This window comes from Bombus pyrosoma, linkage group LG4 (genome assembly GCF_014825855.1).
Source record: "Bombus pyrosoma isolate SC7728 linkage group LG4, ASM1482585v1, whole genome shotgun sequence".
In the NCBI taxonomy this organism is placed as follows: Eukaryota; Metazoa; Arthropoda; class Insecta; order Hymenoptera; family Apidae; genus Bombus; species Bombus pyrosoma.
This window is the reverse complement of record NC_057773.1, coordinates 7209107-7231033: the sequence shown is the minus strand read 5'-3', so window position 1 is coordinate 7231033 and position 21927 is coordinate 7209107. Positions and strand designations below refer to the sequence as shown.

Sequence of the window (21927 nt, the reverse complement as noted above, 5' to 3'; positions counted from 1 at the left end):
TCTACCAATTCACTTACTACATATATTCTACCTTTTATATTATGAAATTTTTTAAATAATAAAGACTACGGGTTTGGCCATTACGCATCGTCTTGTTTAAAATTTAAACGCGTGTTATACGACTTTTCGTACAATTCGTGTAAAAATCTACAAATTCTGAACATTTTTGCCACAAATTTTATAATTATAATTTCTTGACCATTGTTGCGTTTATGCCTCGTTAAGGAGTATTCGCCATTATTCCAGTAATTCCCGACATACGGAATGCACATTGTTCTTGTACAATGTCCGCGTAATTTAACACTCCTCGATGAGCATCGTTGAGAATAAAGGCTGGTCTCGAACCATTCAACTATTTCAGTTACGCAAATGTTCTTTTTTTCTCTCGCTGCTTTCTCCTATTGTTTGAACGAAGGCAATTTTTACTTTCCATTCTATCTATCTTTTTGCTAGCAGATATTACGACGAAATTCGCAGGTTGCCATAAGCTTTCTGAACGTGACAATTATTCTATAAAATTGCATACATTTGTACGATTAGTTATGATTAATTGATGTAATCCCTGTTTCATTTTGCACTGTAATATCTTGGAATATATGAAATTTTAACGACAAAATGTTGCATTAAATTACGCATCAAATAAAATTAATTGTGTACACACACATTGTATAAGAACTTTTTATATAAAGTAACAAAAGATTAAACTTGATCTCACCACTTAAAATATAGGCGCGTAATCGGATTTATTTGGTAGATTATAAACATTAATTGTTGTACACAATTTTATTTTAAAATGATTTAGTTGACTATTATCATAAACTTTAATTTTCCTCTTTCAATTGGTATTTCATAAATTGCTCAACAATACGTGATTTTTGTTATTTTAACAAGCGGAATCATTTCCATATTCAAACAAGCGTAATATAATAATTATATGTAAGTAATTATTATACATTATTTTTATTTATTTATTTCGATTATGGCAAGTGGTATACTAATTACAGCAAGAATTCTTCTCTTCATATACAATTATTTATAATACTTTCTAATTTTCATGATCGTTTGAAACTTTCTAAAAGACATCTTTTTGTAAAAGTAAAAATGCGAAACGGGAGGGTTTCGAGTAAAAAGATGAAGATATACGTATAATATAATCGAATAATATTATTTTTGTCAAATTTATTGTCGCTTTAAAGTTGTAGGTATAAAGTAATAAATACAGAATTAAATAAAACATCTAAATCCAATAATAGCTATTTAAATAATAAATCTTATAGAGAATTAAAAGAAGTAATCCAGGTGATTAAGCATCTATGTTATGGTTAATAATATTTTTCAAAGTGACAAAATGAAATTATGATTCTCAAAATGAGAATTATGTATTCGATTTATAAGATCGCAGATGAAATATTACAGTCTCTTTTTACTTATTTATTGTTACACTTTATTGCCACGTAGCTGATATAAGTACATCCATCTTACCGCACTTTGCGGTTTCTTATACCGTTGCCTATAACTTACGAGCACACATATTAGAAATCGATCAAGCTTCTGCGTACCGGGTGTCGTAAAAAGCCGTCATTAAAGACGTGTGAAAACAATTGTGTCTGATGTTAACCAAATTGATAACAAACTGTTATTACTAAACTACTATTTCGTACAAAGGAGCAGAACGATTGAAACATTTAAAAATAATCTGGAACTTTAATTGAAATTGTATCTTTTTCGTTTTAAACGGTACACTTTTGATTTTACAGTAACTGATAATAATTTGTTAAGTTGTTTGTTCCTTAAGTTACAAATATAGTTTAATAGAGCATTAGTAAAATATCCGAATAATATTTTTTATGAAAAATTTTACTCTTTTATCTTCAAGTCCTTATATGCAGTTGATATATTATTTATAATAAAATAAGGTTATACTAGGATCTAATAAGCAGCAAATCTTCAAAATAATTTCGTTTCATCCTATTTAAACGTTCTATCATAGAATATTTTATCAGATTATTATTATTCAAATAATTATATTATATGTGATTTTAAAAATATATATATATCTGTTTTAAAAAAATAATTTATATCTTTACTATAAATTCTGGTACTCATTTTACATAATAAAAGTGACTAGAAAACGTAATCATGTCTAGAATTGATGGCCCAGTATATGCACTAGTTTAGTAATTTTATACTATACTAAGTCTCTCATATTAACGGAAGTTTTACAGAAAATTGTGGTGCAATGTAATTGATGGCATAGAGTATAAGTTTTCGCTAGAACATAAAGGGCTTCTTTGTGCTCTTATTGTTAATGTAGCATATAATGTAACATAGTTATTATCTTTAATTTCTGTGTACAAGGTGTCCATAGAGATCTAATTCTTATTAAAACTTCGCATAATCTTCTCTGTCTTAGGAACTTCCGATAAAGCTCTTGAGCGGCAAGTTGTTATAATGTTGCATGTAATGTTAACGGCTTTCAATGCTATCAAAATTCATTGCATGTGAGATAAAGTAATTTTTCAACAAAACTGATAGTTCTATTGGCTTTGAAATTCCACAGAAACTTGAATATGCATATATGTATATTACTTTATAAAAGTTTCAATGATCGTAGAATGGTGGTTAAACGTGTTTCCATTTAAATTAAATTTATCTAATCCTGTTACACGTGCAGTGTAGGAGAACGAAGGTAGATTTACAATTTTTTTTCAAAATGCAATAAGTGATTAATTAATGCAATAAAGTATTTAACGATCGATGGTACTTCAGTTAATTCTGCACTTCGTTTATGCAAAGTTTGATCTACGTAATCGAAGTATTGCATAATGGTGTGGCAATCATATTTTCTTCTCTTTATACTTTCTGATGAGTTTAATTAAAATTTTAGCTACCTGATTTATTCATTAGCTTTGGTACAACTTGCCAAACTCCTCTCTATTTCTCAAGTTGAAAATTTCACTTGAAAAATCGTTTTGACTCCATCGAGGACAAGTAAAGTACCATTGCTACACGCGGGTTGAACGAGGTTATCTACGATACTGATAGTATCAACGATACTGATTTCTACATAAGAATTTAGTTTCATTATCGTGCTATTTGGTGTATATCTGTAAAATTAGATTCTAGGATAGACGTAGACCAAGGAGCAAAGTCTTTCCCTAGAAAGTTTAATTTTTTATTAATCTGATTCCAAAATCTGGCCTCTCTTTATTAACTCAATCTAAGCCCTAGAATCGGCCTACATAGTACATGAAATGTAATTTTATAAATAATAACGTTATATCGTTTATCTTACTACGTTACTTCCGTACTTTCTCCACCATAGGAAAGCTTCGATCAGTATCGAATCTCATCATTTCATAACTAATAACTCGATTGAATTTACCAAATTCTATCCCATCCTATCAGCGATTCTTCTTCCGCAAACTTTTTCTTTTGACAAAGTACCAATTTCCAAGAGAAAACTGATTATCGAATCTGGATCGAAGCGATCGGATTCGCTAGGAAGAGAGAAAAGTAAAGGAGAGTAGAGGAAAAAGTAAAAAGGGAGAAAACCAGATCCGTGGATGTCCATTCAGAAATTTTGCTATTCGAGTGGTATCGGAGTCTGGCCGGAGAACGCGGTGGGAGTAAAAGGGGCCCAGCGGCCAGGAAAGTAGGATGATTGAAGCGGCGCGGCAGTGGTGGGAGTCATGGGAGCCTCGACGGGGACGACCTTGCTGCGTGTGTGTACCGTGTGTGCGAGATGCTGACACACGGGACTCTCGGAGTCTCGAGGCAAGACGGTGTGGACCCGTGGACTGTCCCCATAGTACTCCGCAGAAGCGGCCCTGTGCAAGAGCACCGGCCCGATCTGCCTGGCAGTGTCTTATTACGCACGTTGCGGCACTTACCGCACGCGAGATTGCGTGCACGCGTGCTCTCTCGCCTACAACGCGAACGCGCCGTGCCGTGCCGTGCCGTGCCGCGTCGCGCCGCGATGCCGATGCACCGGTGACTCGTGACTCGTGACGCACGTTTTTCCGCGATGCATGCGCGCAGCATTGGATTTCTCCATGGGTGAACGTTCGAAGGTCGTTCGTCGACGTTCGTCGACGAGCATACGGGACTCCTGCGACTTTAGACTAAGTTTTCACATGGAACGCCAGATTCTTTTGCCTTCCACGAACATCGACGGGGATACGCTTGTTGTGCACACCTGGGTCACCCGATTAGAATAGCTGCTAATCTCGTATGCATGCACGTCCGAGACCAGTTTTTTGGAATTCGTTGAAATTCGCTTGCGCGAACGAGAATCGAATCTCTCACAGCGAATAAAAATATCGTTGGTCTCTCTGATGTTCATCGAATTTTCTATGCTAGAAGGATAATAGGATTTATAGAGGAAGATAAGATAATTACATAGTGGGAATTACGAAAAATAAAGAGTTCTCTTTCGTTATAGTTTGATCGTTGATGTGCAGTGTGTAATTGTAAACAGTGATGAGTTTCTTGTACGGGTGAAGCACCCATGATCGAATTAAACAAACGTACGACTGTTGATACGTCATTAAGCGGATTTAATGAAAGAGCGCAAGCATATTTTTCCATTGAACGACGTCGATGAAAGGCATCATTATGCAAATGGCATTTCAAGATTGACGGACAGGGTTGCTTTCCTCGACAATGCATGCGTGCCAGTATTTCTGGATGAGTAGACAATTAAATGACGTTCGCGCACACTTAATGAAAGGATTGGTTGATCTTGATTAATGGTGCTAGAATTAAGTGTGTGTAACTTGATCGACGGGGGATTCCTTTATTCGGTTAAGCGATGAAATATATTATTATGTAGTGTTCGCTGTAGAACTGACAGCTGAAATTGTTTTGCCGGAGTCCATGCATGCCTGACAGGATTTCTTAATAAGTGGATAATTAAACCTTATTGGTGAACGTTTAAAGAAGTAATTATATCGTCTTAATTAGTCGGGACGTGTGTAATTATGTGATTTTGTTCGAAAGAAAGGGTACAACTGTTCGATGCTCCTTACGAAAGCCTTACGAAAATTGTTATAAAAGTATGTCCTTTAGGTAACGAATATCGAAACATTGTTAATATTTTCAAAATTGTATTCCATTAACTTCTGACAAACTTTTACGATATTTATACTTTTGGCTTTTTATCTTCTGTATAGTATGTGAGAATATTTTTAGAACAAAAGACGAGACGATATTTTGAAGATCGAATTTCGGCTAAATCGTAATAATTTAGTTGCAAGAAATCTGATTTAAAGTTGAATATAAGATGGTACACAAATCAAAGCTAATTATATACACTTGTTTTACAGTCTACATACCTATAGAATATTGTCAATGTATCCGCGTCATAATTTACTAGTGAAGTGTTCACTCAATTGTATGCATATGCATCGTTGACGCATGACATATGTACCTTTCCTAAGTGTTTACTTTCACATCTTTGAAAGCGAAGTTGACAAAGTAAGATTATGAAAGATCATAAAATATATCGCCAGTTTTATTCAAAGAAGCAGGAAAAATTCAAATATAAATTGATTATACTGTAGAATTGTACACTTTCTGCAATCATGCTGTTACTAATAGCCGGTGTATTATAATTATATCAATGAAAATAATTGATGTTTTCACATAAAGATAAATTATTCGTATGATCGATAAATCTTACATAACGGAAGATTGATACACGTTTATGATGATACGCGTTCAAGGAAAAATTAAGTCAGGAAAGCAATCAATTTTCTCCTAGTTCGAAACGGAGTACACTCTCCTTAAAGCATGTTGAAATGTATCATTAGAATGAATTAATGACGAAACATTTTAGAAACGGACATTTTGGAGTACGGTTGTTTTAACGATTCCTAATTAATATATGTCTCTGGAGAGGTAACGGAGCAACGATCGATTAAAAACCCAACTGGGGAAAGTCTTGGAGCAAGATCATGATAATCGATGATTTATCGAGGAGAGATTTTGGTACGTGTTACGTTAAATCATGTCGGATTTCGATAAAATACTTAATTGAAATTGCATCCCCGTGAGAAATTTAAAATAGGATTGCACGGTTATTATTAATATTACGAGGAATCGTGTTTGAATTGAATGGTCGACGTAATTAAAGCGCATACCATAATCCAATGAAAGTCGTACTATAGCGTACATACTTAATTAGATGAATGATAATTAATGAAACTGGCCAAGAGTCTGTGATTAAACGAGTGCTGATTAATTAAAACGGATTTCACGAATATCTATACGCGATACGACTTGCTTTTCGCGTTAAAAATCATCGCTCGCGTGCTCATGGGACCTTCACGCGTATCACGAACGTACACGATAACACTGGACACTTTGTACGTAGACGTTTTATTTATTAATACCTTTCGCCAAGGATTAATCGTAAAGTATCACGCGAATTTGTTTTAAAATTTCGCTTTGCCGCCACGCAAACTTATTTTAAAAGTGTAATCTATTTTCTTAAATATCTCGTTGTCGGATACTTAAAATTAGCGTTTTTCATCTGCCCGAGATAAACGGTCGAGCCACGGAACAGTCGGAACGAACGCGAGATAGAAATCTTGTTGCCAATGATCGAAGATCTAGAGGCGCGACCTTATTGATGCACCCGCGAATCTCTCGTTGCAAAATGTATCGGGGTCAGTTCGAATGCTGTTCACGTTTTACACAACGTTCCGGCCATCCTGCGTCAAGATTCTTCGTCACGACTCCCAAGACTAAGAACACGAAAATGTCAACAGTTGCGACGTGACCGAGTTCGGTAAGCGCGACGAAGTATGCCTGCCAGCAAATGTGCCGGGGATGCAATTTCACCGGTGATAACGTAACAAACCCAGGTCGAAACGAGGCTCGAAGGAAACGCGCATACTTTTTGCCTGAAACAACACCTACCGGGAGCAATTTGGAGCGTGTCGGGCCATTTTCGAACGTGATTCATTGCTTCGTTGCTCCTTCCACTCCGATACGAGCGGATACCACATTTAGCCTCTCGTTTCTGTCTCGATCTTACTCGTAACAATATCAACTTCGATGCAGGAAAACATAATTTTACTCGACTTTTAAAATTCCAATTGGTTTTTAGGCAAAGTAGTGGGATACGACTGTAACAGAAAATTACGATACTCGGTAGAAGGAGCATGAGTGATAAAGTTCGCAATGATACGACATGAACCAACCATAAGTTATTTCGTCTCTTTGCTTATTGAACTCGAGCGTTCACTGGAATCAATTAATCGAAAGTAGATTAGGACTGACGTTCGATGTTTTCAAATATCGCGAATAGTTTGTTGCAGCTGTTCACTTGACTACGTTCAAGTCCACTTGCGAAACGCCTGAACGCGTTTCTCGAAACTAGTTTTCGTGGTCAGCAGGATTAATGACACGAAAGTGATCGCGTAGGTCTCTGTGGCGTAGAAGTGGCGTGGAACAGAGCGTTCGCCGGGCATGTTTAGACGAAAGTGACAGTGATTAGTGACCACGGTGCATACCTCCGCGGAGCGCACGGCAACGCGGGACTCCTTTATGATTTCGCAAAATTGAACGAATCGTTGTGCAAAAGTGGCCGGTGAAAGTGACCAAGTTTCTCTCCAGAAGTTTCTTTCACTGCACGAAAGAAGCGATAGCAAAAGAAAAAAAAAGAAATTAATCTTCGTTAAACGAATATGTGCGTTACTATAAATTTCAAGATCGCATCAGTTTCCAAGATATCGCGTGATGGCGATAAGTGTTAACGCGGAATTGTGTCGAGATATTATTCAACATTTGTAATGTACGTTTCGTGTTATGAAGGGCATTTCTTCTTTTTTTTTTTTTTTTCAATATTCAGAGAAAATTAAGTACACTATGCAAGTTAATGGTCTAACGATCAATTTTTTTCGTACATAAATATCGCGAGTGATAAAAAATCCAATGAAAAGGATGTAATTTTAAATATTACGCGGTTAAAGGATCGACTCATTCGTTAACCTGTTGAATAACGTGTTAGATAAGTAAGATGCAGAAATTTTATACGTGTTTAGTGATTTGGCTATTTGTATGTGATTGTAACAATGAGAAACCGGAAAAAGAATGATTACTTCCGCACGTCACGCGTTGGACAGGTGGTTGATCGGTGGCGAACGAGACGGCGAGCAATTAACGAAATATGCAATTAAAAGACCGAATAGACAGGGATAATTGAAACATCCATGGGTGGAAAGGAGGAAGAAGAGGCTGGGGACGTAGCCGTCAAGATGCCGGAGGCCACTCTGAAAATATTCAACGGTGTACAGGTAGGCGTCCGAAGTGTTTCCATTTCCCCGAAACATCCGATACAGTCGTACAAATTAGGAAACGCGTGAATTTTGGGGTGCATTCGAAAACGAAAGAACGAACTGTTCGCAGTTCGTTGCAATCTGCTTCAATTAATTCGGCTGGAGAGTTCGTTTGCCGCGTTCGTTTTCACGCTGTTATCCTTTCTTCGGAAGAGTGCGTGGCCAGAAAGGGAGGCGATGGAATTTATTATCTCGTTGAATTATTAGGTAAACGTACAGGTTAGTCTTAAGGGCGTGTTAAACGACGAATATAAATTGTAGCCGAAATTGTGGTTGCCTGATTTATGCTTTTCATATTACGTATAGTTACGACCATTGGGGCTACCGGTTTTTAAACTAATATGTGGGTTTAGGAAATTAAAATTATTTGCCAGATATTTTATGGCGTTCTTCAAGGCAATGTTCCTCCAGTTCTCCTTTACTCCCGTTCATTTTTTGTTGATTGAAGTTTGGAACAGTTTCAACGAAAGAGTACAAGAATTTGTCGAAACGCCTTATAGTTGAAAGTATATTTTAATATTTTGATATTTTATCATGAAACTGATGTTTCTAGTTTAGGAGTAAATAACTCGACTACTGAAAATCTTAATTAATCTTGAATTCCCTTATTTATTAAACACTAATTTCTAATTATATCTCAATGGTATTCTCTAATTGCCAATAACGTTTAAATATCGAAGATACGGTAGAAACTTGATTATCCAAACTAATTATGACACACGATGTTCGGATATTATTTTGAACTATTTTGTAAATGTTAATGTTAAGTAGGAAGCAAAACATTTAGGTAAAAATGTGTAATTTCTTTCAATTTTCATCTGGTTTTTCAATTTTTCTTACAGGGGATCATTCCCCACTTTTCCATTAATTTCCTAGTAAAAGATTGTTCCGTTAATCGAGGTAACAACCAAGATTTCACGTCGCTCTACGTATTACATATTAACAGGTTCAGCAGACGGATTGAAATAGCAAAGTATGATAGAAGTATACGCCTTCAGAAAACTAAAAAAAAACATACATGATTCATAATGTGCGATACGCATCCTGAGAGTATGCCATAACTCACGTACAACAGCTTTTTCTGTTCCATAGCAACGTCTATCGTACACTTCCTTTTTCCATTCATCGTTTCTTTCTCTGTCTTGTCTGTCTAACAGCGCGTGCATATGTCTATTTGCCTTCTTCGTTGTTTATCTGCTTCTGTCACTCTTTCTATTTTTATTCTGCACATCTATTTGTCAGATTCATATATAGAAAGGATCAGAGGCTGAAAGAAAATTGCTTATAATTTATAGCAGCCCTTAAGGATGTTGTACTTAGGGCACAGTAGATACACATTGATTGATGATAAATTCTTTGGAATGCTCTATGAAGTTCTATGAAGAATTATATAGTAGTATAATGTAATATAATAGAACCCTGAAATGGATATTACAATGTGAAAATGTTTAACAAAACTTGTATATCATGTTTCTAAAATTTTTATTCTTATGCGAAGGAAACGTATGGTTTAAACTGTATGTAATTTCCAAAACTGTTGGTAATTTTATAATACTAGTAGCGAAGATATTTTACCATGTTAATCGTGTATTAAAAGTTATTTAAAAGTACGAGTATTATATTCGATTGAGTAATCAATTCAATCGCGTTTTTTTTTTTTTTAAGTAAAAGACATTTTTATAATATTCTTCGAGGTGCGAATGAATTTATTGCTCGATCTGATTGTAATATTCTTAGTATAACGATAATTCTAAATCTCTGTATATTAACAATATAAGAGACAACGTTTTTCTAAATATATACGTGCGGGAGATATAACATTCATTCGAAAATCAACGTGTGAAAAGTAAAATCTATTTTCATTTCCGATTGAAGTTTGCGTCCTCATTACACGCATGGAGAGACTAACTTCATATTACTGAATAGGCTCAATACATGTGGCGCGTCTTGTCGACAGTCGTCTTTCATAGCCTGTAGTAAAATACTAAAACGAGTAATAAAGCAAGACTGTGTCAAATTAACTAATCACTGCAAGTAGCTACGTAAAAATTAGTAAAAGGATATACGAGTTTATGAATGATAAAGCATAACTTTTAGGGATGTGTTTATGTTGCAAATCGCAAGATAATAGATATTATTTGTAAAAGAAGCACATCTATATGTAAGAGAACGTTTGATAAGAATTTTTATAAATTCTGTAAAAATATTAGAAATAGACTCCATTGCTGCGTGTCAATATTTTATATACGTTATATATTATCGTCGAAAATCTATGTTTCTCTTTTTAATTTCGTTAGCTTAAACTTCATATATTAATTAACTTATTCGACATTCCATGATATGTTAGTACTTAAATATTACCTACGTATAAATATTTTTTCCTATATTTCTTTCAATATTTTTTTATATTTCTTCTTATTTCATACAATGAAACTCAGTTCGAATTAACGTTGTATTAGATCGTTATTAGAAGAGAATTTATTATGTCCTTAACTATAGTTATGTCATGCTTGTAAGAAGAGAATAATTATCTTATTCTTGTTTGTTATCCTTCTAGGAAGCGGCTATACTTTTAAGAAGAGATACCTAAACAAAGAAATGACCTCACCCGTTAATAATTCTAATTAATGTAATCAGCTTAGCTTTGATTGTCACAATGGCACTGCCACCCTTAATTTAACATGAATCTTCTTTATATGGTACCAAGAACACATTCTTTTCTCCTTCATTTCTATGAAATAATTACATTCGTGGAAAAGTATAATCGAATAAGTCTTAGCAAGACTAACTTGATTGATAAATAACCCTAATATAGTAATCATATACGTAATAATGTAGTAATGATTGAATATTTCAAGAAGTAATTGCGTGCATAAACACATGAGTTAAATAAGTCTATGTTTATGTCAAAATCATGTTCAATTTCAAAATTTAAATTTAAATTTAGAACTTTACTATAAAAAATAATTGTAGAGAATAAATTAACTAATTATTTGGAACTTTATCCCTAGCATCGATTTCGGTGATTTTTTAATATGTCGTAAAAGTCAACATTTTGAAGAAATTTTAAAGGTAATTTAAAAGGGTATTATAAAAATTACTGTAGCAAAAATCTTTTTAGTTTTTACTATAAATTGACTCGGGTGTATTCAGTACAATCATGTATCACAATCGATCATTCAATACCAATAAATAACCGATTATTTAAAATCGTTTTAATTAGTGTGTTTGTATTCGTTTTGTGTATACTGAAAATTAGTATGAATCATATCATATTTTTATCTTTCATCTTGTTTTTCCCTCCTTTTTCCGTGAAATTACTGCTATCGTGTGTCAGTGCTATTACGAAAATGATTCCATATCGATATCGTGTAGAACTGCTGTACTTGGTGCGAGTAAAATTTATGAAATATTTGCGGTGGTATAATAATCATAACCGTTGTTGGAAATTTAACAAGACTGATCGTGAGTAAAGATAACACGAATGAAATCTTGAATTCCACGATTATGGTAATCCATTGATCGTTTCTGGCCTTATCGCAAGACGGTTGGCCATTAATACATTCGACCCAGCACACAAACAGTAATTCTACGAAAGCATTTGCAGCTCTAATATGCCAGAACACAATTGTTTTCTTGTTATAAAATCTTTTATTGATACTAGTCAATGTATTGTTGATCAATCATTTGAACCTCTTAATAATCGTGTGTCTGTTCTTTTGCTTAAAATATAGTCATCGATTTAAAAATTTGAATTGTGTTTAAATATATTTCAAAATTGGGAAAGCACGTTTCTTTTCTTACATGTCACGCACATTTAGAAATCGCAGGGTAACGAAAATTTAATGACATCATTAGAGTATAAATTACAAAGTTTCTTACAGATGGTACGTGTATATTACGAAAGCACATTACGAAAGTAACGTTAATATATAACATAAGTGGCACAAGAAAGCACAATCTTTTTTATCGAATGTAAAGTGGAATTTAGAATCAAAATTCAAAACTGTAAGTATTAGGAAATTAGAATCGTCGAAGAAAATTAAGCAATAGAACAGAGATAAAAGAAACATAGATATATGTATGTCTTTTAGATAACAAAATCGTTCAAATTCAAATTGTGATAATGGAAAGAGCTTATTAGGCAGGAAAAGAAGATAAAATTCAATTGCAAATTTATGAAGAACTCTTCTAGAAACCAATCAGTAATGGGATGATCAATATGAGATTGAAATTCATATAAACTGATAAAGTGGATAAAATATTTGACATTTATTAGTCTCTATCCTCGTTAGGTCGCAAAGTGCCGTGTTCATTGTTTGCGGGCTTTGCGGCACAGAATTAATTTAAATTCCGTAGCCGTATAATGGCTCAATTGGTCTATTTCGCTGTCTTCAACAGGTTTTCTAAAAATAAAATCGATCGGTACGCAAATAGAAATTTGTCGAAACCATCGTTGTAAAAGCAAAACACACCTGCAATTTTTCCAAATCCTTAGCAATTTTCATTGTTTAATTTAATTCGACGATCACATTGATAAATTATCTTTGGCACACGAGTTTACAAGCGTCACGTTTATTATAAAATTTATTGAAACCGGCTACACTTTATGTTACAGCTATTGTTCGCTATTAAGATAATTTCAGAAAATTACCGAATATTATTAACACTTTGCAAACGTGCATGAATTTTATACTACATTTGGATTCGGTTCTCATTAAAGTGTTATTAATCTAAATTTGTTTGACAAATTTGATATTTATCTTTAGCAAAGTTTTAAGTATCTACTATACTTTAAATACAATTGCTGTTGTACCGTTGTTTTTAAGTGCCTTAGGCTATGTATCGGACAAAGTAAAACGTTTACTTATAAAGTTACTTTGTCAGTGTATTTCCGTACTTTGTTTCATGTTTTGAAGTTTGTATCGGATAAGATACAATAAAGGAATTGCAATCAAATGCACTGAAGTGTAAAAAAAGACGAAGAAAACTTTTGTTAGAGAAACGTAACGTTTGTTAAACAATCCACCTTATTTCTACACGAATCTAAACTCCTTATACATCGTATTACATTTTTCAGAAGTATTCCGTATTTATGCCATAGAAACAAGAAAATTCTATTAAATAAATCATATACTTTTCATTTTTAGCTTTCCAGTATTCTTAAATTCCATATTATCATGAATTATTATGTGACTTCTATACAAGAAATCCTTCGATACGTTCTCAATACTGTCCCCTATACTATACCAATATACAGCGAGATAAAACGTATGCGTAGTAGGACTAACGTAACGAAAGAACAGTTTCATATACTACTCTGGCATGCGTATACGACTTCGTATCGTATCTACATGGAAATATCAATCACGATTATTATTATTATTTGTGTTTGGTGCATCCGATATTGCACGGAATTTTCAGAGGTCGCTTCCGCTATATGGAGAGAGGCATAATATTTCTGGAAAATCCCTGTGATTCCGAGAGGAGATCCTCCCGGAGAGAAGTTCGATGAAACAACAATGAGAATCATCCGGGGGGATTAAAGCAGGGATTATTTTGCGGCACGAGTATCTGAATCGAAATGCCGCGCCGCTCGCGCTCGGAGAAAAGATTTTCAGACATGGAAATCATGATAGAAACGCAAATTATATGTACTGCACGTGTTGCAATTAAATCCACCAACCATGCTCTCGTCTTCTGGGTATAACGTTTCTTCGATATATTTAATATTTTCTCATTTTAATGAGTCTATACCGTGTACATGTTGGAGAGTTATTGATCCGTTGGTGAAACCATTCCATAACAAATTCATTTTTGTAAACGAAATAATACGAGCGATATTAAATTTGTATGAAATTCAATTTCGATCGACTATCTGCGTATTGCGCGGCGTGCAGAGCAATATTATAAGGACATTTATTTTATCTCTACAAACGTTATTCCAATCTTCATATCTTCATATTTTTATATTTCGCGTAACAAGCAAAAAAAAAAAAAATGTTCATTGGTTCACCTTCGAATGTTTTATTTATTGAAAATTCCGAAACAATAAAACACAATGAGAAGAATTCCAATAATTCCAACGACTGATATCAAACGTTAGATCTGTGCAAATGGATTTTTTCACCGTGACGTTCGGCTACGTTTTTTCCTCCGAATGCGTTTTTAAACGATATTAAAAACATAAGATTCGTATATTTTTTGTAAACGTTAATTGATATTTAGTATGTTGTTAATTTAAGTTGTTATTACCTTCTTATTCTTATTATCGACAATTCTATACGTTAATAAACGATTTTCATATAAAACGTACCTCTATCAGATAAATCAGTAACTTTGTTTTCGCGTGAGAGAAGCTTCATTTATGTTGAACTATTTTATAAATATTAACATTAGTAATTATATTTATACGAATAAGAATATAGCAATTTTTTCAATATTTATCCTTTCCAATATTTCTTGCTAAAAATCACCTCGAAATTTCTCATTGATCGATGTTTCGATAATCGATAGTTTCAGTAACTAGCGTTCCGGTAATCGAAGTTTTATTGCGTTGTAGACTGAACGAACTAAAATTGTCGAATGTCAGCGGCGATGCCATTAGCAATTTATCAACACGATATGCTCAATTACGAAGGCAACATATGTATTGTCAAGAACGGACTGCAGATACGAAATTGTATTAATTATCGTTCCTTATTACATTTCTGCAATTTACCCTCTGGCCAGTTTTATTTATTGTCCTTAGAAGAGGGGTCGTTATTTTTATCGACCGTATAATCATCAAACAGCGTGTTTGATCAAGGAAAAGGATACCTTCGAAGGATACACGAAATTGTGCTGAACTTTTCTGGTATTCCAACCCTCATGTTTTCCTCGCTAAGTCGACCTCTTCAACCCCTATTAAATGCGAAGAAATATTTGTCAGAAATTGAGAAAGTATTATACTTGACGAAAGCATTAAACTTTGGTGGGTGAAGTGGATTATTATTAATAAATCAGTTCTTTTAAACGTTGTGGTATAATATCGATTACTAGTTTGTTATCTTCAATTCATCGAAATGATTCATTGTTATTTTCTAAAGATTTTTAAAAAGTTTTAAACGTATAATATGGAAGGTTTGTGTATTAATAATTGTATATCTACCGATATATTATAACATTTACTTTCGATGACAGTAGATAAATATAATAAATCTAAGATGAGGTTACAATAACGTACAATTATTTTTCCCTTTCGACGTATAATATTTTGAAATAGCTTTGCTTAAAATGTACATTGCCAAGTATATATGTCCTTCTATTTGTTAGAACGGATAGTTATTTAGATAATTTTATTCGTTTTAGATAAATAATCTGTGTGCGTTTCATTAACTTTTATAAGAAAAATAATTAATGTAAAACAAAAGAAAGGATAAATTTTGTATATATAACAGAGAAGGTAGTAAAATTGAACGTTTCTGGCTGTCGCTTATCTCGAATTAAAGTTACTTGTGTCCCTGCATTTGTTTCAGAAGTATGTACTTTCAGTTTGTACGAAAGTGCGTTAGCCTCCGAAATACATTGTTGTCGAAACTCGGTAATTAGATCATCGTTGAGCGCCAACTATTTTGCTGAAACATTGTAGCTCGCAGCAAATTCGTGACTTCGTGGCGAACAATCGACCCTTGTATATCGTTCTCGAGAAACTGGCCCAACAATTCGGACACCCATTGACTACCTTTGGCCAGAAAATCAAGTACCGTATAATTTCGAAACCTCGCCTTAGTCTTCAAACCTCGTGCCATAGCAATCACACTATACCTCCTATTCCACTTTACCGTGGCGAGCAATCGTTTGCAGCAGTGTAGCCCTGGAGAAATGAACTTTGCCTGCGCTGCTCTAATTTGATGTGGGAAGTAACATTTAAGTTTTCCACGTGGAGCGAAAGAGAGATGTTCGTCGTTGATTTTAATGTTAAGTAATTGTAGAGTTTGTAACAAAGTTAGAACGTATCGTTTAGAAGTACTTGACCTCTATTGCATAATCGAAAATATGCGAAATGTACTTGAAAAAAACATTCATGTAAAATAATCAAACTTCGTTTCTTTTTACTTTTCGTACGAGTAATTAATAAGGTGGGCATCATGCATGAAAATAAAAAAGATTTTATTTTATGGACTGTCGCGTAAAACGAGTGAAAATCGTAACGGAAATATAAAATGAAATTTATTGGAACGTGTATCGTAACGATAATAGCCGAGAGTAATTCAGCAGAAATTAGTATAAAGATACTACTTGTAATCGAGCTAAAACAGCAGATTAAAAGCTCGTAAAAATCATATTTCGGTAATTTAGTTCTCTCGGGGGGCTATCAATTTGTACGGTACCGCAGAAGGCAATTAGCGAGATAAAATATAGGCTGTTACATAATTAACGAGTTCTAATAATCTGAAATCAATTTAAATGAAAAAATAGGAATAGATAATTTATCTAATTCAATATCATATATCATTCGCTATATTTATTACTAATTTATCGTCCCAATTAATCTGAGAATTATTTTATTTTTCGATAAAAATCGAATTTTAACATTTTCGGAATAACGTGTTACGTAGACGCGAAAACAGTAACATACCGAATTAATACCAATGCTATGACGAATTAATTTGCTTCCTTAATATGCTGTATCTTATTAGCATAATTATAGCTTATTTATAGCATAATTATAGATATTGTAATGCTTCTCTAGTTTTCAAAAATACTAGTAAACACAACACTAAGGCAACATTTTTCTCGTTACAGTACATGGGTTCGTTTCCTGTGGCAATTCCCGACATTGCCAGCCGAGCTGAGTACGTACGCTCCCAGTTGGAGACCCTTAGAGTGAGTACCCTTTCAGACAACATTTTTTTTTTCTGAAAAATAGTAATTTTGAAAAGGAAATGAGCGTTTAGGTGTCGAGAAGAGTCTACCGATAAAACTTGTGACTTGTATAAACATTATTCGGTTTGATGCGATGATAGCCTGTGGTAAATACATACAAATGACACAGATTACTATAGTAGCACTGTTAGCGTCGTAACAAGAATCAATAAGGTTTCGAAATATGTAATGGTTCGATATACTGCGAACTGTTTTCTTGCCCATTTGTGTTTCGCTTTAGCATGTATGATAAATCTCAAATTTTATATTCATGTCAAAAGAAGAATCAAGTTTTATACATTAATCGGTATTAACTAGCGTACCTACTGAAATTAAAGTATACCATAAGTGGCAATAACGAGAATGTGACGTTATTCGTTAAAAATTTTATTTTCACAATTAAACATATGCGAGGCACCATCACATAATGGCGAAATAATCCTCATTATGCATTATTTTTATGTCGGATCTAACATTTTAGCACTTGTCTTCGATATTATTTTACTACTTCATGGTTATATCTAGCTAGACAGAGAAATTGTCGGAACAATCATTCGATCCAGCTTTTATCGAACGCGTTGCCTCGTATAACTCAAACATCTATTAGTAGCACTTACCCAGAAGCCTTTTCTAAACGAGGGAATTGTCTGTTGCGGAACAGCCCGTGACGCAATTAACGCCGGCTACGTTCCTTCAGCTAATTAGCCTGAACTTACCGGGTTCATAGCCGCGTGGCAAGGGAATCAAACAACAGATTTGCGGCTCGAAATAAACTTCGTTCACCAGGTTTATTATTGTAAGCTACGTTATTACTGTAAACCTAGTAATGACTACCGACCCTGAAGGGATCAGCAGAATTTCGGTCTGGAGTTTCATCAGAGTTGAATATTTGCCTGGGAGCGAGAGCAACTCGTGCCAGAGAGTTGTCGGTCTAATCTTTTGCGTGTGTGTACGCACGTGTCTGCACGCTCGTGTTCGAGCCGTGTACGTGCCAGTGAAACGGGAATTATGAGCCTGAATTTTATGAAGGCATTAAAGAATATCTCGTGGCACTTTTCGTCGTGGTGGTATTCCATTAGACCCTGATGGACAGATTTCCATGAATACACTCCGCGGTTGCTTCCCGTGTTACCGGTCCGCCCTCTTTCATCCAAAAGGAAAGCCGAAGATATCACCGTTCCTCTGCTTTCCGAGCTCAGTCTATTCATTTGCTGCTTATCCGAATGTTAATATTTTACCAGCATATGTATATTCATTTCCAAGCCTGAACATTGTTTTAGCTTGGCTTGTTCTAAATTGCCGCTTTTCGTTAATGTCGAGGGAAAATTTGCAATAACATTGATTTTACGTATATATTTTTAAAGCAGCGTGTTTAAGTCAGCTCAGTCTCGTTGCTGCCACGCGCTAAATCGAGATTTCTTTTACTCTATAGACGTTGTAACGAGTTTACTGTAGATATTTTGTACATTCGTATATATTAGGTGCATTCTGTACATTTTTCTATATTTAGAATAAACGTAGGATATATATTTTATATAGTGCAGTGCACTATGAGGTAGTAATTAAATATAAAGAAAATATTGGAAATATTTTTAGCGAGTTAGAAAAATTCAGATATTTGTTATATTGATTAGACAGAGACAAAGTAAATTAAATATTAGATATGTATGTGGCGCTGTGTTCTAAATATACGTACATGTATAAAATTCGCTTAGAATTAGTTTCTCAGAAACACGACCAACATGTCTTCTTAAATTACTTCCGGCGGATTAAATTTGGTATACATAGCTGAAACCTAATCTTCTGTCTCTCACGGAAATTCTAAAATTTCGCTAAGGTATTTAATAAGTGGCGTTTTATATTCGTAAAGTTAAACTCTTTTTTTACATGCTTGATTTACTATACAAAATTGAACAACCAACTTCCACGTAACCTTGTTTGTCTTGAAACTCCTTAAAACTTAAATAATATATATTATATAATATACAATATATATATACTAACTTAAATATAAATAATTTTAATTTCATGAAAACTCGATTAGCCTTGTATTTAATAACGACAATATTAAAAAATGTCTTTCTTACAAATCTCTTTTATTCATGTACCAGTTTTGCTATTTGTAGTCATTTTACATAATTTCTACTTATTTTACCACCATTCACCCGATCCATTCATTCGTTTCACTTATTCTTTCCACATTAATTAAAAGATCAATGAACAGAACTATGAGATAAAGTACGTAATTAAGATGTTTATAGGAAGCAAGATGGTTACGTTTAAATAAATATTTAATGCAGAAGAAGATGAATTTACATTCAAAACTGGCATTCTACTTTCCACGCTAGATGCCCAAGGGACAATCTTTATCATTGGCTGTGATTGCATGTTTATAGGATCACAGAATGCATTCGCTTTGCATATACGAGGATGAAAGTTATTCGTTGTTAGCCTGGCTTTTGCGCAGTCTACAGTTGTTCTCTATGTGGATTCGACTTGTAAAGCTGTGCTTAGCGTAAGCGCGCTGCAAATGCATGCGTATCCATCTCATCACCCTTTTAACGTTCATATTTTATATGCCGGGACTAAATGAGGCGAAAATCACACTCGAGTGAATAAAAGACGCGACTAGAATCATTTGGAGTCGCTGATACCAGTGAACCAATGTTCCTTTTTATACATACATGTCCTGTCCCATATTTTACATAAATGGCTCTCACTAAGGAAACTGGATAGGAAAGCAAGTATAAAAGAAGAAACTCGAAGATAGAATTAGAAATTGTATATCGTATTTCTCCTGAATTTTAATATTTTAAACGCAATAACAGTGTATGAATCATATGAGTGTTTACTAGAAACATTGCGACACCTGTATTCCTCCTTGGATGATTTTTAATAATAACTCCCCGTAGAATATAGTTTGAAATAAAAATAGAGTTACATTATAATTTCAATAATAATATCTCGTTTCTTTTACAATTTTATTTTTATTCGTACGTTTAGGACAATAAATAACGCGTTGCCTTTGTGCATTTCTTTTTGTTTGATTACTCGATAGAACTAAGTAAATTATAAAATTAATAACCGAACTGTGCTTATCTGCAAGGCGTTTCGTTAGAAAATAAAATGAACGTAGACTTGTTTATAATTCATTTAAATAATGGAAATATTCTTTATTGTATTATTTATTGAACTCTCATAACTTTCGTTCGTTTCCTCTAATGGTCAATTTTTATTTGATCGTACCTACCTTTCTATATGCTTCCATGCAAACAGGAAATTGTCCCTGCGCTTTTTACAGTGGAAACTAATATCTTGATTTTCTTCGCTCGTTCCTTCAGTTTAATAGAGCGGAAATATGCGGTACTTGCGATTCTAGGCGGTTTTAAAGCACGAGGTAAAGGTAAATGGTGTAAAAATCAGGCAGATAAAAGAGGTGGAGAAATTCCTTGTTCACCCTGCACAATACAATGTTGCGTCAGTACGTCGTGTCGGAAGGGAAATAGAAGAACAGAGAAAGAGATTACGTACGCGAATAACATTGTGTTGTACAGGATGTAATTAAAATTAAATAAATTCCTATTTGAAATACTAATAATATCTTCAGTAAATAAGTCTTTTTAAACTACTGTACATCTATCTATTTTAACAAATATTTTATTGAAACAATGTCAAGCAAGCTATTTAGTAAATTACATAATTGTCTTGGTGTAACTTTTAATCGTTTTTTCATAAATTTGAATTTAAAATTCTACCTGAATCCTATTACAATATAAAAACAACTGTTTTTGCTTGAAACATTCTTCCGATATTGTTGCGCGAGTAAAACTTTAAATTTCCATTTTCTGCCAAGTTTATAATAATATGCATACAGGATACAGCGAATTTATAAATTCTCTCATACCGATAAAAAAGATATGCAAGTCAAAAATCTGTTAAATATTAAAGACCATTAAATTGGAATAATTTTACCTTCGTATACCAAAGGAGACGCTTAAATCACTATGTATCCCGTCTACTTTACCTTTTTGTTAAAAATCTGATCTGTACGGTTTGTTTAAGAAGAAACCATTACTTCGTTAAAAGGCAGGTTCGCAACTAGTGTCAACCGAGCGTTAATATTTCTTCCTCGGTTTACAAGACAATACGATGTGCAAATAAGGGACGAAGGAAACAAAAGAAGAAGAACAGAAGGAGGAGTGAAAAAAGGCGAGCATAAACCAGATTGCTGAGTAGTCTGTGTTTACTACAATATTATACCTCTCTTCATCGTAGCAACCAGAGAGAAATAAAGCTTTCCCCATTTATGTCCGATTTTTCCTCTTGCAAATTTCTCTCTTTCCTTTTACACAGCCAAGTCTGATCCTTCGAAGGAAAATTCAAGTGAGAGATGCAGCTCGCCGTTTTTACATGCTTAAGCTGTGCTCTATTTTATTCTCGTACTCGTTGTATTGGCTACTCGAGAAACTACTTAAATAAATGCAACTTCATTTCATATATGCAACTGGAGCGGAAAGCGAGATAATTTCGTTCGAGAGTACAAGACGTTGCATTAAAATTTTCACTGAAAATCACGGAAATGAAAATTTAATTAGAAATGAATTGCATGTTTTTAATGCTTCAGACGGGTAACCCTATTACTTACAGTTGGAAATATAAATTGTTACGGAGTATG

At 33.9% G+C, this 21927-nt stretch overlaps 1 protein-coding gene across 7 annotated transcripts in view; it reads left to right on the top strand.

Moving 5' to 3' along the window:
- Nucleotides 1-21927, top strand: part of LOC122566813 (tensin-1-like) — a 279316-nt gene that overhangs the window by 6909 nt on the left and 250480 nt on the right. For 2 of the 7 annotated variants that reach the window (XM_043724587.1, XM_043724588.1), the window contains exon 2: nt 17133-17213. In XM_043724587.1, the coding sequence (XP_043580522.1) occupies nt 17133-17213 (81 nt within the window). Of the gene's footprint in view, nt 1-3829; nt 5058-5185; nt 5479-7114; nt 8304-17132; nt 17214-21927 lie in introns of those variants that run through there. The other 5 variants (XM_043724586.1, XM_043724583.1, XM_043724584.1 and 2 more) reach the window with 5 other exon arrangements.